The 15,914-nt window shown below is 50.6% G+C and overlaps 1 protein-coding gene across 2 annotated transcripts; it reads left to right on the forward strand.

Moving 5' to 3' along the window:
• Positions 12,047–14,336, forward strand: UPK2 (uroplakin 2). Of its 2 annotated transcripts, none has more exons than XM_021102209.1 (5): positions 12,047–12,199; positions 12,673–12,807; positions 12,998–13,136; positions 13,393–13,463; positions 13,857–14,336. In XM_021102209.1, the coding sequence occupies exons 1-5, from the start codon at positions 12,124–12,126 to the stop codon at positions 13,991–13,993; spliced, it is 558 nt and encodes a 185-aa protein (XP_020957868.1). In that variant the 5' UTR covers positions 12,047–12,123; the 3' UTR covers positions 13,994–14,336.

Raw genomic sequence — 15,914 nt, forward strand, 5'->3', positions numbered from 1 at the left:
TCAAAACCAACTGATCTTTGACCCCCTCCCACAAATCTGCTCCTCCCACCCCCACTGCATCACCAGCTAGGGACAATGCCATCATCCACCCAGATGCCCAGCTAGGACCCAGGAGGCATCCTTAACGCTGCCACCCTACACCCCACCCCAGAGCCCTCCCAGCCAAACCATCACCCCAAATCTCCTCTTCTATCATCTTTTGCCGGGATTCTTATCTCAACAGCATGTCAGAGACGTCTAAAATATCTCCCAGCTGTTCACCCAACACAATCTCTGCACTGCAGCAAAAACCATCTTTGTAAGATACAAATTTGATCATGACACTCTCCAGCTTAAAACGCTTCAAGGGCTTCCTTTTAGCCTTAGGATTAAAATTAAAATTGCTTCAAAGGGGCTTAGAAAACTCTTCATCTGATCCCAGCAGCTTCTTCAGTGACTTCCCCAAATTCCACTCTAACCCTCCAACGGACCCATTCTAACCTTAGTCCCTTGCAGCCTAGAACAATCTCCCCCTCTCCACCCCTCCCCCTGCTTTCACTGGGCTAACTCCTACTCAACTTTCAGGTCTCTGCTTATTCACCACTTCCTCCAGGAAGCCCTTCAGGACTACCCAAAGCCATTTAAGTTGCTACTGCTCTGTGAGGAGCTCTTTGGCAAGTGACTTAAGTTCTCTGACCTTAGTTTTCTCATTAATAAAATGAGGGCAGGTGTTTCCTGGTGGCTCAGCGGGTTAAGGATCTGGTATTGTCACTGCTGTGGCTCTGGTTACTGCCCTGGCCCAGGAATGTCTGCATGCTGCAGGCATGGCCAAAAATAAAATAAAATAAAATAAGGGCAAAATGTACAACTATAAATATAATAAAATTCATTGAGGGGTTCCCATTGTGGCTCACTGGTAATGAACCAGACTAGTATCCATGAGGACTCAATCAGGTTTAATCCTTGGCCTCAATCAGTGGGTTAAGAATCTGGCGTTGCCCTGGCTGTGTTGTAGGTCGCAGACATGGCTCAGATCCGGTGTTGCTGTGACTGTGGTGTAAGCCAGCAGCTGCAACTCTGTTCGACCCCTAGCCTGGGAACTTCCATATGCCATGGGTGTGGCCCTAAAAAGGCAAAAATAAAATAAAATAAAATAAAAATTCATTGACTTTTTAAAAATGAGGGCAATAATAACAGTACTCACATCACAGAGGTTGTCATGAGGGGTTTTTTTTGTTTTTGTTTTTTGTTTTTTGCCTTTTCTAGGGCTGCTCCCTCGGCATATGAAGGTTCCCAGGCTAGGGGTCGAATCGGAGCTATAGCCGCCGGCTGACACCAGAGCCACAGCAACTCGGGATCTGAGCTGCGTCTGCAACCTACACCACAGCTTACGGCAGTGCCAGATCCTTAACCCACTGAGAAAGGCCAGGGATCAAACCCGCAACCTCATGGTTCTTAGTTGGATTCGTTAACCACTGCGCCATGACAGGAACGCCTGTCATGAGGATTAAACAAGAAAATATACAAAAAGGATCTAGCAAAGAACCTGGTGTGTTATCAGCACTCAATAAATGAGAGCTGTTATTATTACATCTTCTAAAATCCTGATGCAGTGAGTAGTGGCCTCTTCAGTAGCTCCCAGTGGACCATTAGTTCAGGGAGAACAATGACTTGTTCACCTCTGAATGTCCAGCACTTAGCACAGTGCCTCATGCAAAGGCATTTAATAAACATTTACTAAATAAATTAATTTTAGCCATCACTATTTCTTGCATGGACTAGCCCTCCTTCAGCCAAAGAGAGTCTTAAACACCCCACAATCAAGCCTCTACCTACTCTTTCAGTAACCTTTATTCCCCCCACAATCTTTATTGGCCATGGTGTATAGGAGCTTGATGTGGGATCTCAGTTTCCAGACCAGGGATTGAACTCAGGTCGCAGAAGTGAAAGTGCTGAGTCCTAACCACTAGACCAGCAGGGAAATCCCTTGGTCATCTTTCTACAACCAGAATGAATTGTGCGACTTTCCGGCTCAAACCCTGTCACAGACCCCTCCTGTCCGTGGAAACATGGTGGCCAGGTCTTCCCAGGGCGATTGCTCTTGGACTTCCTTGCTGTCCCTTCCACCTCGAGCCCTCCTGCCCGGGGCTCTGCCTATTGGCTGCACTGAACCCCTTGCTGCTTCCACACCCTCCAGCCTCTATGCCCCCAACCTCAATCATCCTTCCAAAACCCTGTGTCCCAGGCAACACAACTTAGGACCCCAAAGGCAAAGCTGGCATCAAAGATGTATATTGTTTGGCTCACAAAGTGCATTTGCATAATATATATTTCACCTAAATTTTGAAAATAAGATCATTTTACCAAAAAATTCAGATTTCTGGGTTCTCTTGGAAAAGCGATGTGACGTGGCCATACTAGGGCCCCCTTCCACAAGGCAACTCTTGCAGAGCTTCATGGTGGCCTGTGTTAGATGGAGCTCATGCGGCTACCCTCTCTCCAGTGGCCCCAGTTTTATCCACCTCGTCTTCCCACTTGGGTTATCTGCCTGGACCCTGGAGACACCAGGGTCTGCAGCCCCTGCCAGCCTCACAGCATTTTGAGCCCCTCTGGCTGCAGTGAGGACCTCAGCTCTCCCCCGAGCAGGCACTTAGATGGCCCCCACTCCAGCTCCTCCCTCATCCATGCACCCCTGCTCCTCCACCTCTCCTACATCTTTGTTCTACCCCGACCTCACTGCACACCCTATCCCTCAGCCCTCCTTCCTGTCCCATGTATCATTCCTTCTCAAAACTAGCCTAGGTGGAGGTCTTCTGTGGCATAACATTTAAAGACCTGGCCTTGTCACTGCAGCGGCTTCGGTCACTGCTGTAGCACAGGTTTGATCCCTGGCCCAGGAACTTCCGCATGCCGTGGGCGAGGCCGAAACTAGCCTACATCTTATTGCCCATTCCTTCACTCTTGCCTGCATCTTCAACTTTCTCTTTTGTTGTTGTTTTCTGTGTTTTGGGGGGCTTTGGAAGGGTTTGTTTTTTTCTTTTCTTTCTTTCTTTTTTTTTTTTTCTTTTTTTGGCTTTGACTTTTTTAGGGCCACACCCACGGCATATGGAGGTTCCCAGGCTAGGGGTTTAATCAGAGCTACAGCTGCCGGCCTACACCACAGCCACTGCAACACAGGATCTGAGCCATGTCTGCGACCTACACCACAGCTCATGGCAACTCCAGATTCTTAACCCACTGAGCGAGGCCTGAAATGGAACCCACACCCTCATGGATACTAGTTGGGTTCATTAACCAATGAGCCATAAGGAACTCCGGTTTTTTCTTTTTAAAGCTGCACCCACAGCATATGGAAGTTCCCCGGGCTAGGAGTGGAATCAGAGCTGGCCTATGCCACAGCAACGCAGAATCCAAACCACATCTCCGACCTACACCAGACCGTCACCATAACACAGGATCCTTAACCCACTGAGCAAGGTCAGGGATCAAACCCAAATCCTCATGGATACTAGTCGGGTTCTTAACCCGCTGAGCCACAGTGGGCACTCCTGTTTTTGTTTGTGTCTTCGTTTTTTGGCTGCATCTGCAGCATACAGAAGTTCCTGGGTTAAGGATTGAACCCATGCCACAGCAGCAACCCGAGCCACAGCAGTGACAACAGCCTGATCCTTAACTGCTAGACCACCAGGGAACGCCCCCTCAACTTTTCATGCCTTGGAAACCCTGAGTCAGTACAACCTGACAATTTTTTTTTTTTTTTTTTTTTTTTGCCTTTTCTAGGGCCACTTCCCGCGGCATGTGGAGATTCGCAGGCTAGAGGTCTAATCGGAGCTGTAGCCACCGGCCTACACCAGAGCCATAGCAACGCGGGATCCGAGCCGAGTCTGCAACCTACACCACAGCTCATGGCAACACTGGATCGTTAACCCACTGAGCAAGGCCAGGGATCGAACCCGCAACCTCATGGTTCCTAGTCAGATTCGTTAACCACTGCACCATGACAGGAACTCCCAACCTGACAATTTTATCATTTCTGCACCCTAGTTGTTGAGTAATTTGAAAAATTCCCAAGATGTCAAGGTCAGTGTGATGGTTAATTTTATGTGTCAACCTGACTAGGCCATGTTGCCCGGATGTGGAGTCATTGTTATTCTGGATGTTACTGTGAAGATATGTTTTGGATGAAATTAACATTTAAATCAGTGGGGGGAAAAAAAGAAGTTCTCGTTCTGGTGCATCAGAAACAAATCCGACTAGGAAACAAGCGGTTGCAGGTTCGATCTCTGGCCTCACTTAGTGGATTCAGGATCTGGCGTTGCCGTGAGCTGTGGTACAGGTGGCAGATGCAGCTCGGATCTAGCATTGCTGTGGCTGTGGTGTAGGCCAGCAGCTGTAGCTCTGATTAAACCCCAAGTCTGGGAACCTCCATATGCCGTGGGTGTGGCCCGAAAAAGCAAAAAATAAATAAATAAATAAATTTAAACCAGGGGATTTTGAGCAAAGCAGATTACCCCATAATATGGGTGGGTCTCATCAAGTTCATTGTAGGCCCTAGTGGAACAAAGACCGACCTCCACCTTCTCCCCATGAGAAGGAAAGAATTCTGCCAAAAGACCGCCTTTGGACCTAAACTGCAACTCTTTTCCTGAGTTTCCAGCATGTTGGCCTCCCCCATCAGACTTTGGACTTGCCAAGCCTCCGCAATTGCATGAGCCAATTCCTTAAAATAAATCCGTCTATATATACACATCCTGTTGGTTCTGTTTCTCCAGAGAACCCTGACTAACGCAGTCTGCGCCCCTGAAGACCAGTGGTCCCCACACTCAGCTGGGTGTCACCTCCAAACACTCAGCCTTCCTCAAGGCTCTTTCTAGCTGTGTCCTCCTCTCCCCACAACAGCTGTTTCAAACTCTCACCCCTCTTCAGGGCGCAATCCCTTCTCCTCCCTGAGTTTCCTACTTCCCAGAGAAAGCAGAGACCTTCAGGAGTGTGCTGCCTTAACTTCCTTCCTTCATCCCTCAGCCTTGCAAAAGTATAAGCTTTCTCTGCACCACTGCCCCATTCTTCTCTCTGCAGACAGGGTCATTCCTAAAGCCAAACGCTAATGCCTCCACCTCTGATCTGAGTCCCATCTTTTCCCTCCTCCAGAAGCTTCCTCATAAATTCTACCCCCTTTTCTTCCTTATCTTTATCTTTGAAAACAAAATGGAATACAGCCTTCCCGTTGTGGTGCAGCGGAAACAGTGGTGCCTTGGAAGCGCTGGGACGCAGGTTCGACCCCTGGCCCAGCATAGTAGGTTAAGGATCCAGTGTTGCCACAGTTTTGGCTTAGATTGAAATTGCAGCTCAGATCTGGTCCCTGGCCTGGGAACTTCATACGCCACAGGACGGCCCAAAAAGAAAAGAAAGAAAAAATAAAAAACAAAACAGAAAAGCCTTTCCTGTACCCCCAATTCCCTCCAGTTCTCTCTCTTTCCCTTCCCGGCCAAGCTCTGCAAAGAGCGGTCTGCACAGTTCTAACTCTACCTCCTCCCAGTTGGCCCTGGACTTTTCAGTCTGGCTTCTACCCCCCTCACCCGTAGGAATCTGCTCTGAAGGACACGCACCCCTCACGATCCTTGGCCCAGGGACATTTTTTGTACCAGCCTTTCAATCCTGACCTTCATATCATCCGACACCTCCTTTGTGAAACCCTCCATCCACTTTCTCCTGGTTCCCCTCCTAAGACCCATTCTGCCTTCTTCAGCCCCCTCCCCCATCTGTCCTTTAGATGCCACATTTCCTAGTATCCTGTCCTGCGCGGCCTTGTCCTTCCCTTCCACAACTCTCTTCAAGGACTCTTTTCTCCATGTGCGATTTTGCCCATGGCCCACCTTCCCTCTCTTTACCCAGACTTTCCCCCGGTGCTCCAGACCATAGACTCAATTATGAAAACATAGTTTTCATCTGATTTGCCCAAGATATTTGCATTAGTTATTACTGTGTAACAGCTCATCCCCCAATTTAGTGGCTTATAAAATAAACACTTATTCTGAGAATCAGAAACCTAGGCAGGACATAGTTGGGGTCTCATGAAGTTGCACTGAAAATGTCCCCCTGGGCTAATCATACGGAGGACTGACCAGGGCTGGAGGATCTGTTCCAAGCTCATTCATTCACATGGCGTAGGTTGGAGACCAGCTCTTCTCTGGATCTTGGCAGGAGCCTCAATTCCTTGTCATGTGGACCTCCCCTTGGAGGGGGTCCCATGTCCTCCATGGTGAGTAATCCATGAGAGCAAGGTGGAAGGTGCCATGCCATTTAGGACCTAGCCTCAGGAGGGACCTACGTCACTTCTGTTGTAGTCTGTTGGCCACACAGACTAACCCTGACACAATGCACCCATCCATGACCTGCTGCCAGTCATTCTCCACACTGTTTCCAGAATGATATTTACATAAGTAAAACTCCTCAAAGGCTTTTGAGATTTTTTTCCCATTATAGTTGATTTATAACCTCAGAGGCTTTTGTTTTCTTCAGCATAAAAACCAAGTTCCTTAACATAGCATGTAAACCCACTGGCCACCCTGCCAGTGGCTAGAACTCTCACCATGTCCATCCTTGAATACTGCTTTCTAGCCAAGAGCTATTGTTTGCAGTTCCCAGAATGTGTCGGGATAACTCACATCTCTGAGCCTTTTCATGTGCTGTTCCCTCACTTTGGAATATCCCCTTCCATTTAGGAAGGCTAATGTACATTCATTCTCCAAAACTCAGAAGCAACTTTTTTTTTTTTTTTTTTTTTTTTTTTGCTTTTAGGCCGAACTCTCAGCATATGGAGGTTCCCAGGTTAGCCATCAAATTGGAATTGTAGCTGCTGGCCTACACCACAGCCATAGCAACACCAGACCCAAGTCACATCTGCAACCTACATCACAGATCATGGCAATGCTGGATCCTTAACCCACTGAGTGAGCCCAGGGATCAAACACAAATTCTCATGGATACTGCCAGGTTCATTACCACTGAGCCACAACAGGAACTCCTCTCCTTTTTATGGTTACACCTGCAGCATATGGAAGTTCCTGGGCCAGGGATTGAATCTGAGTGGCAGCTATGACAATGCCGTATCCTTTAATTCACTGTGCTGGGCGAAGGAACGAACTTGCACCTCCTTAGCAACCTGAGCTGCTGCAGTTGGATTCTTAATCCACTGCACCACAAGGGGGAGGTCAAGAACTGTCTTGCCATCTCTGTATCTTATCACCTAGCATAGTACCCACCATAGAGAAGCTGCTCAACAAATGTTTACTGAATGAATAAATGCATGAGCTGGAGTTCCCATTGCGGCTCAGCAGTAACAAACCTGACTAGCATTCATGAGAACTTGGGTTCGAGCCCTAGCCTCAGTGGGTTAAGGATGCAGCATTGCTGTGAGCTGTGGTGTAGGTCGCAGACGACACTCAGATCCCACATTGCTGTCACTGTGGCGCAGGCCGGCCGCTGTAGCTCTGATTCGACTCCTAGCCTGGGAACGTCCATATGCCACAGGTGAGGCCCTAAAAAGAAATAAATAAGCAAGCAAGTAAGCAAGCAGGCAGTTTCTTGGTGCCTTGTACCCCTGTGGCCTGTATGGTATACAAGTAACAGCTGATCCATGTCTCAGTCATGTTTCCCCCTCAGACTACCTTTCCTGCCCCATCTCTCCCTTTGACATAATTGGAAAAACAAATTCAGAATTTTGTCCCACTACCTTTCTTGCTAGCTCTGTGGCCTTGGGAAAGCTATTTATTGCCTCTGAGCCTCTAATTTTCATCTGCACCAAGGATTAATAAAAAGGAGAGGATAAGATGAATTACTTATATTAATATTTATTGAACCAGATACTGTGCTAGGCACTCTTAAATAAATTAGCTTGAGTGATAGTCATAGTATCCTGGTGAGACAGATTTTTTTTTCCTTTTATGGTTGCACGTGCAACATATGGAAGTTCCTGGCTGGGGTCCAATTGGAGCTGCAGGTGCTTGCCTATGCCACAGCCATGGCAACATCATATACAAACCGCACCTGTGACCTACACCACAGATTGCAGCAACGCTGGATCCTTCACCCAAGGAGCAAGGCCAGGAATCAAATGTGCATCCTCACAGACACTATGTCCGGTTCTTAACCCGCTGAGCCACACCAGGAACTCCATGGCGAGACAGATTTTATACTCTGTCTACAGAAGAGGAAAGTGAAGCTCAGAATGGTTAGGTAGGTAACTTGGCCAAGATCAAAAAATTCAAAGAAGATTTGGGGCAAGTGGTGATATCATGGCAGCATTAGAAAAAATAAAGAAGCATCCACTTGTTTTGAACACTGAACAACTGAGATTTTCTTACTCTCACAGCTTTTTCCAGCTTCATATCCAAGGACAGAGGCTCTGCCATTTCCCATCAGACCAATATTTGCTGAACACTGCACCTTACCTCTAGGTCCAAGTCACCAGGGTTTTCCCAGTCTGCTCCTACAGATTCTGACACTATCTCCACATTTCTTCTGCACCTTTATTTTAAAGCATTTTTATACCTGTCATACCTTGCTAGATAAATGGGAAGGAATGAATCTTCCCATTTATAGGTGAGAAAATTGAGGTTCAAAGTGACTCACCAAAAGTCATATAGCATCACTCCTCAACAGGAGGACAGCAGTCCCCACCAGAGGGTAACATGTCCATGGAGCCTAGTGGACACATTTTTCTAACTGACTGGGAAGCAGCAGAGTGGTATTGTGAAGGGGAATCATAGGTATATCAAACAGACTTAGGTTCTGATCCGAGCTATTCTGCTTGCAAACAACCATAGTTCAATTTAAAAAAAAAAAAAGAAAGAAAAGAAAGAAAGAAAGGGAGCCCCCATCCTGGTGCAGTGGAAACAAATTCAACTAGGAACTGTGAGGTTGTGGGTTCGATCCCTGGCCTTGCTCAGTGGGTTAAGGATCTGGCGTTGCCATGAGCCGTGGTGTAGGTTGCAGACTCAACTCAGATCTGGCGTTGCTGTGACTGTGGCTGTGATGTAGGCTGGCAGCTGTAACTCCGGTTAGACCCCAGCCTGGGAACCTCCATATGCCGTGGGTGTGGCCCTAAAAAAAAAAAAAAAAAAAAAAGAGGAATTCCCTTATGGCTCAGCAGGTTAAGGATCTGGTATTGTCACTGCTGTGGCTCTAGTTACAGCCATAGTGCAGGTTCAATCCCTGGCCCAGGAACGTCTGCATCCCACAGGTGTGGCCAAAAAAGAAAGAAAGGAAGGAGTTCTGTTGTGGCACAATAGGATTGGCAACATCTTAGGAGTACTGGGACACAGGTTCAATCCCTGGCCCAGCACAGTGGTAAGAGCCAGTGTTGCTGGTCAAAAAAGAAAAGAAAAAGTACCATAGTTAGAGTAAATCTGTTTTAGGAGCTATTCTTTGGGGCAGAACAGAGAGATCAGGAGCTCCTTGAGAGCAGAAACTTACCTTTACATCCCTCGTGCCTAGCACGGTTCTAGGGGCATACCTGGTATTTAATAAATATTAGCCAACTTGGATAGGGGATTTGGAAGGAAAGATGCAGGGGAGGGAACTTGAGTGAGTTGAAAATTGAGAATCCAAAGGGGAGACAGCCTAGAAAGAGTAGGTCCAAGAAAGAGATCCCAGGCATTTGTGGCCCTGGTTCCCTTTTTCCAAGCCATGAGGAAATCCTCAGAGGAACAGAGTGCTGTGGCTTTAAATGACTTCAGCGTTGTCAATGAATCTGCTCGGCTAAAAGAGTTATCCTCTTGCTCCTTCGCTTGTCCTCCCCCTCCTCTCAGCTCCCCAAACCCTTCTCGGCTGCTGTGATGGGATAATTAGATGCGAGAGCTCAGCACAGATGATGCTCCAGTTGCCTAGCAACTAATGGTTTCCATGGAGACCGCAAAGCACAGCCTCCAGAGCAGCCAGTGAGCAGCTCGGCAGGGCAGGGAGAAGACGCAACTCTCAGCTCCTCCAGAAACCTGGGGAGGGCCAGGAGTGGGGAAGAAGGGGGGGATCGGAGGGCTTAAAGGCACAGGCCCCTCTTATCCTCTTAAAATCTGGTCAGAGCTCTGCCCTCCCCTCCTCTACTCTGTCCCACTCATAATTTCAGATGGAGTTGGGGGCTTAGGAGTGGACCCAACACAACCTACCCTGCAATAAACCCAACCTTCTTTCTGCTTCTGGTTTGTGGCTGAAATGGGAAAAGAAATCTCCCAAGTGCAAGTGTAAACAACCTCCTGGGTTGGCAATGGGATCTGAAGAGTACTAAGATCCCTCAGACCTGGAATTCCACCATTTAGTCTTTCCCTCTCTCCAAAGTTCTCAATGTGCAAAAGATCCTCTTTCAGTTTGCAGAGCAATGATAGGATCTTCTAAAAGGAGACAAAAGCCAAGGTGCAGGAAAAATAGAATTCAGTTCTTCACCCAAAGGCAGCCTGTCCTGGGAGACAGGGGTGAAACACTGGTCCTGATCTCCATCAGAGGATCCAGAGTGTGTGTGTTTGTTGCTGGGGAGGGGGACACAATATAGAGCATCTGGTGACTCAAAGTATGTGCCTCCCAGAGTAGCATCAATCAATGTTACCTGGAAGCTTGTTAGAAATGCAGAATTTCAGGCTTCACCTCAGACCCACTGAATCAGAAACTGCATCTTAACAAGATCCCTCATGATTCATACGCACATTAAATTTGGAGAAGCGCTGACCTGAGACCCTCCTCCTCTCTGCTTGGGCCCATGAGTTCTACCTTTATTGTCACCTCGTGCTCATACCCCAGGCTTTGAGCCTACCCTTCCCACCATGGGGGAAAGGACACAAGCCCACCAGCCCCTCACTTCCCTACCAGGACCCTGGCCCTCCTCTGGGACTGGAGAAGGACAAAGAGGACCCCCTCTGTGGAGGTCTACGACCTCTCCTGACCAAGTAGTCCACTCACCACAAGTGGCTCTACCTCTCTGAGTCTCAGTTTCCACATCCACAAAAGGTGGCCAATGCTATCTGCCACCCAGAATGGCTGTGAGGGTGGAGCAGGCAAAGCCTCTGTGCCATCAGAGAAATTGTGTCTCTTTTTCATTTTCTCCCAGTGGGTTTCTTTCTCGTCTTTATTCTTTTTTTTTTTTTTTTTTTTCCTGTCTGTTGTATTTTTAGGGCCGTGCCTATGGCATACGGAAGTTCCCAGGTAGGGGTCCAATGGGAGCTGTAGCCCCGGGCCTACGCCACAGCCACAGCAATGTGGGATCTGAGCCACGTCTGCAACCTACACCACAGCTCACGGCAACACCAGATCCTTAACCCACTGAGCAAGGCCAGGGATCGAGCCCACGTCCTCATGGATGCTAGTTGGGTTCGTTAACCGCTGAGCCATGATGATAACTCCTCTTTCTCTTCTTTAGTCTCAAACAGTTCAACAAAGGTTGCTGACCAAGGCTGATCGTGCCCACCCCCCAGCCCCCCAGACTGGGCCAGTGCCCACCCCTTGGGTCTCTCTGGAATCCTGCCCAGCATCAATTGGCTCCACTCTCCAGGAGGATGGGAAGCCCTGTGGCCCCTGGGACTCACACCCCTCTGCATCTCCCAGAGTGCAGGACCTGGCCTTCAGGAGACACCAAGAACTGGCTCCCCCGGCTCTGCTGCCCCCACCCCCTACTACCAGTTTCTCTCCCATTCCTGCCCAGTCCAGGCCCCCTGGGGTTACTCTCCTCTCTCTGTACACCAGTGCAACCTCAGAACCTGCTTCCCTCCTGGGAACACCCACTACCACGTGGGAGAAGGGGTCGTCTAGGGGTTGGGCCCCAGATACACTTGTAAGCAGGAACACACGAGCCCTTACATGTGGGTGTCCCGGAAGAAGGGGGTTTTCCACCCCCCGCTTTAGTCACCCTGCCCCTCTGCAGCTGCCTGAGCCACCAAGACCCAGCCAAGGTCTCCTGCCTTCTGGCCTGAGGGCCAGCTCCCCATCCTGAAAAACCTGTCTGGGGGCCTCCCCTGAGGCTGTAGGGCCCAAGGGGCAGGTTGAACAGGATTCCCCTCTGGCCCCTCCTACCCCCAGGACAAAACCAGAGCCCCAGGACAGGGCCTCACTTGCCTCAGGAAACCACAGCTTGCCAGCACCCAGCCCAGCACCAGCCCAGCTATGGCATCCCCATTGCCTGTCCGGACCTTGCCCTTGATCCTGATTCTGCTGGCTGTCCTGGCTCCTGGGGCTTCAGGTCTCCACCATCTCTTGCCAGGGTGGGGAGGGGCTCGGGGGTCTGGAGGGGAGGCACTCTGCCTCAGGGCTCTCAAAGCTGGCCGACTAGTCAGTTGGTGGTCGGGGACTGATGAGGGCAGTGACCAGGCATCAGTCACTGGGCCCAGGGCACACTCTTGGTCCCCTTCCCGACCCATGGGGCAGGGAGGTGTGGGGAAGGATCCAAAGCTTTGGATAGGGGTGGGGTTGGGCCCTGCCCCCTCCTGGCACCCAGGGTCTGGCATCTTGGTGGAGCACCCAGCTTCTGCAGCCCAAGCCTGCCACCTGGTGGTCAGAAGGGCAAAGACTTGGGTTCTGCTAATGGACTGCAGAGTGGAATAGAGGCTTCAGCCTTACAAAGGTCCCCCTCCAGGGCATGGGCGGGCAGAGAGGGGTAGATCTGAGGGCGAGAGGGGGATGGATTCTCCCCTGAACTCCCTCCTGTCCCTCCAGCCAACTTCAACATCTCAAGCCTCTCTGGTCTGCTGTCCCCTGCGTTAACTGAGAGCCTGCTAGTTGCCTTGCCCCCCTGTCACCTCACAGGGGGTAACGCCACACTGATGGTCCGGAGAGCCAACGACAGCAAAGGTCTGCTACCCCCTCCCAGGCATTCCCTAGTCCCCAGAGATCCCTTCCCGGGACACTCCCAGCATCCCCTTCCTTCTCTATCCACCCCCTTCTTGGACCGTCCATACTAAATACTGCTGGTCTCTCTGCCTCCAGAAACTTGACCTTGCCTTTTGCTCCCCCCCTCCTCCCACCCATCCCTGATTCCTAGTGGTGAAATCTAGCTTCATGGTGCCTCCATGCCGTGGACGCAGGGAGCTGGTGAGTGTAGTGGACAGTGGGTCTGGCTTCACAGTCACCCGGCTCAGTGCATACCAGGTGACCAACCTTGTGCCAGGAACCAAATACTAGTAAGTACCAGATCCAGACCTGGGGAACCTAGGGGAGGGGTGACAGGAGGAGAAGCTGGGCCTGACTTTTGTGGTGGTGGTGGGATGTGGTCAGCATGGGGGGAGAGCGAGGGCAGCTAAAGGGTTCAAGAATGGGCCTCTCTTGGGCACCCCAGGAGGCACAACTGTGGAGGAGGAAGCCGGGGCTCCCTCTTACCCTCTGTCCCACAGACTCACTGAGGATTCTCTTCTCTCTCTCCCAAACCTCACCACAAAGCATCTCCTACCTAGTGACAAAGGGGGCATCCACGGAGTCCAGTAGAGAGATCCCAATGTCCACGCTTCCTCGTAAGTAACATCTCAGGACCCCAGAGCCTCCCCTGGGCCCTCCCACCCCCGCAGCTGCCCCTCCCCGTGCTCCCCTAGCACCTTTGTGTACCTCTATTCTCACACCAAACCCCTGGCATCTTAAGTGGCTGTTGACTCATCTGCCTGCACCATTAAACTTTGTGGGTAGCGATTGTGTCCGATTAATTTCTGTATCCTCCATGCCTGACATAGGCGATGCTTCATAATGCTTGATGGATATCTGGATCCCTCTGATCATTAGTTGGTTGATCGGATGAATAAATGGATGAAGGGAAGGCTGGCTGGATGAATGGATGAGGGGCGAGGCTGAGAACCTCAGGCAGGATGGGGGGGCCTCCTGCCCACAAGGGCTTCCCCCTTCTCTTCTGATAGGAAGGAAGGCGGAAGCCATTGGGCTGGGAATGGCCCGGACAGGGGGCATGGTGGTCATCACAGTGCTGCTCTCTGTCGCCATGTTCCTGCTGGTGGTGGGCTTCATCACTGCCCTGGCACTGGGTGCCCGAAAGTGAGGAGGCGGCACCAGGCAGCAGGCATCTTCAAGAAGTCCAAGGCACCGTCCTTTCCCCCAGCCCGGGACTCTGCTCCCAGGCCACAGTCACCAGGCTTTGGCCCTTTGGTGACTTCACCTCCCCTCCCTACCCCCCTCCCCTGCAGCCCTTTCCTCCCTCTGTCCCTCTGCTTGTTCCCTAAGGCCTCAGCTTGGCCTAACACTCCCCGTTATTCCCCTCGCCCCACCCCCTGGAAATTGGTTTCCTTCCATTTCAGCTCTTTAACCAACCCCTCCGGGAACAAGAATTCTCCCCTCCCTCAGTGAACTCAATCCCTACAATAAAGTCTGATGCTGTGTTGCTATGTGTGTCTCTCTTCGATGGGCTTCACTTTGGGGTGAATCTATAGATTCTGTGTCTGGGCTCCAGGTGCTCCCAGGCCCCTCTCTGCCCCAGAACCCCAGAGTTGCTTTTCCCAAGAGGCAGGAAAGATGAGTAAGAATCCAGGAGTCAGAGTTCTCAGACCCACACCTGGGCTGTGGGTTTTGTACCCTCCACAGCAGGCCACCCAGCCAGGGGCCTAGGGGTGCGGTTGAAACTGAGACTGGTGCACCAAGTGGGGCCCAGAGGCCTGAGGGCTTTTGTGGGGGCTGGCAGAGCAAGAGGAGATGCTGGGGGAAAGAGAGGCTCTGAGCAGGAAAAGACAGAAGGCCACCAGGTGAGACTCAAGGACAGAATAGGCTGAAGGCGCCCCAGGAGGAGAGCAGAAGGGGAAGGATCTGGTGGTGGTGAGAGGCTAGAGAGGGATGGTGGGGTAACTGAGGGAAAAAAGCAGGAGTGATCAGCCCATTCACTTGTGTCCTCTCCGTATATTTTCCTCCTAACAGTGATCTTTGCCTTGCTCTTAGGCTAAAAACCAAAATCTTTGAGGTGACCTAGGTCTCTCCCCTAACCCTGGTGACCCTGGTGAGAGTACATCAGAATGCAATCAGTTATTACCTCCGACTGACACCAAGAATTTTTCTATTTTTATTCTTATTTTTTGTCTTTTTAGGGCTGCACCCACAGCATATAGAAGTTCCCAGGCTAGGGGTCGAATTGGAGCTGCAACCGCTGGCCTACGCCACAGCCGCAGCAATGCCAAATCCAAGCCACATCTGCGACCTAAACCGCAACTCACAGCAACCCTGGATCCTTAACCCACGGAGCCACCAGGGAACTCCCCAGGGGGCTTTTAAAAATCCCAGCATCCAGGCCTGACCCACGCTAGAACCACCATGGCTTGCATGGGAGCCAGGCATTAGTGCTTTTTAACGATCCCCAGGGGGTGTTCTCTCATGGTGCAGTGGGATAAGGAACCAGCATTGTCACTGCAGCAGCCTGGGTCACTGCTGTTGGAGCCCAGGAACTTTCACATGCCTCGGACGTGGCCAAATATATATATATCCCCAGTGGATTTCAGCGTGCAGCAAAGTTTGGAAATTACTAACATAAACTTTTATTTTTCTTTTTTGGCTGCCCCGCAGCATATGGAATCCCTGGGCCAGGGATCCTGGCGAGGGATCCTGCGACCTACACCGCAGCTGTGGCAAGCCGGATCCTCTTAACACACTGTGCCAGGCCGGGGATAGAACTTGCATCCCTGTGCTGCAGAGATGCTGCCAATCCTGTTGCGCCACAGTAGCAACTCCAATATTTAAAAAATATTTATGCTGGAGTTCCCATCATGGCTCGGGGAAATGAATCTATTATCCATGAGGGACACAAGTTCGATCCCTGGCCTCACTCAGTGGGTTAAGGATCCAGTGTTGCCATGAGCTGCGGTGTAGGTTCACAGACTCAGCTTGGATCTGACGTTGCTGTGGCTGGGGTGTAGGCCGGTGCCTACAGCTCCAATTAGACCCCTAGCCTGGGAACCTCCATATTGCCACAGGTGCGGCTC

This window comes from Sus scrofa, chromosome 9 (genome assembly GCF_000003025.6).
Source record: "Sus scrofa isolate TJ Tabasco breed Duroc chromosome 9, Sscrofa11.1, whole genome shotgun sequence".
Taxonomy (NCBI): Eukaryota; Metazoa; Chordata; class Mammalia; order Artiodactyla; family Suidae; genus Sus; species Sus scrofa.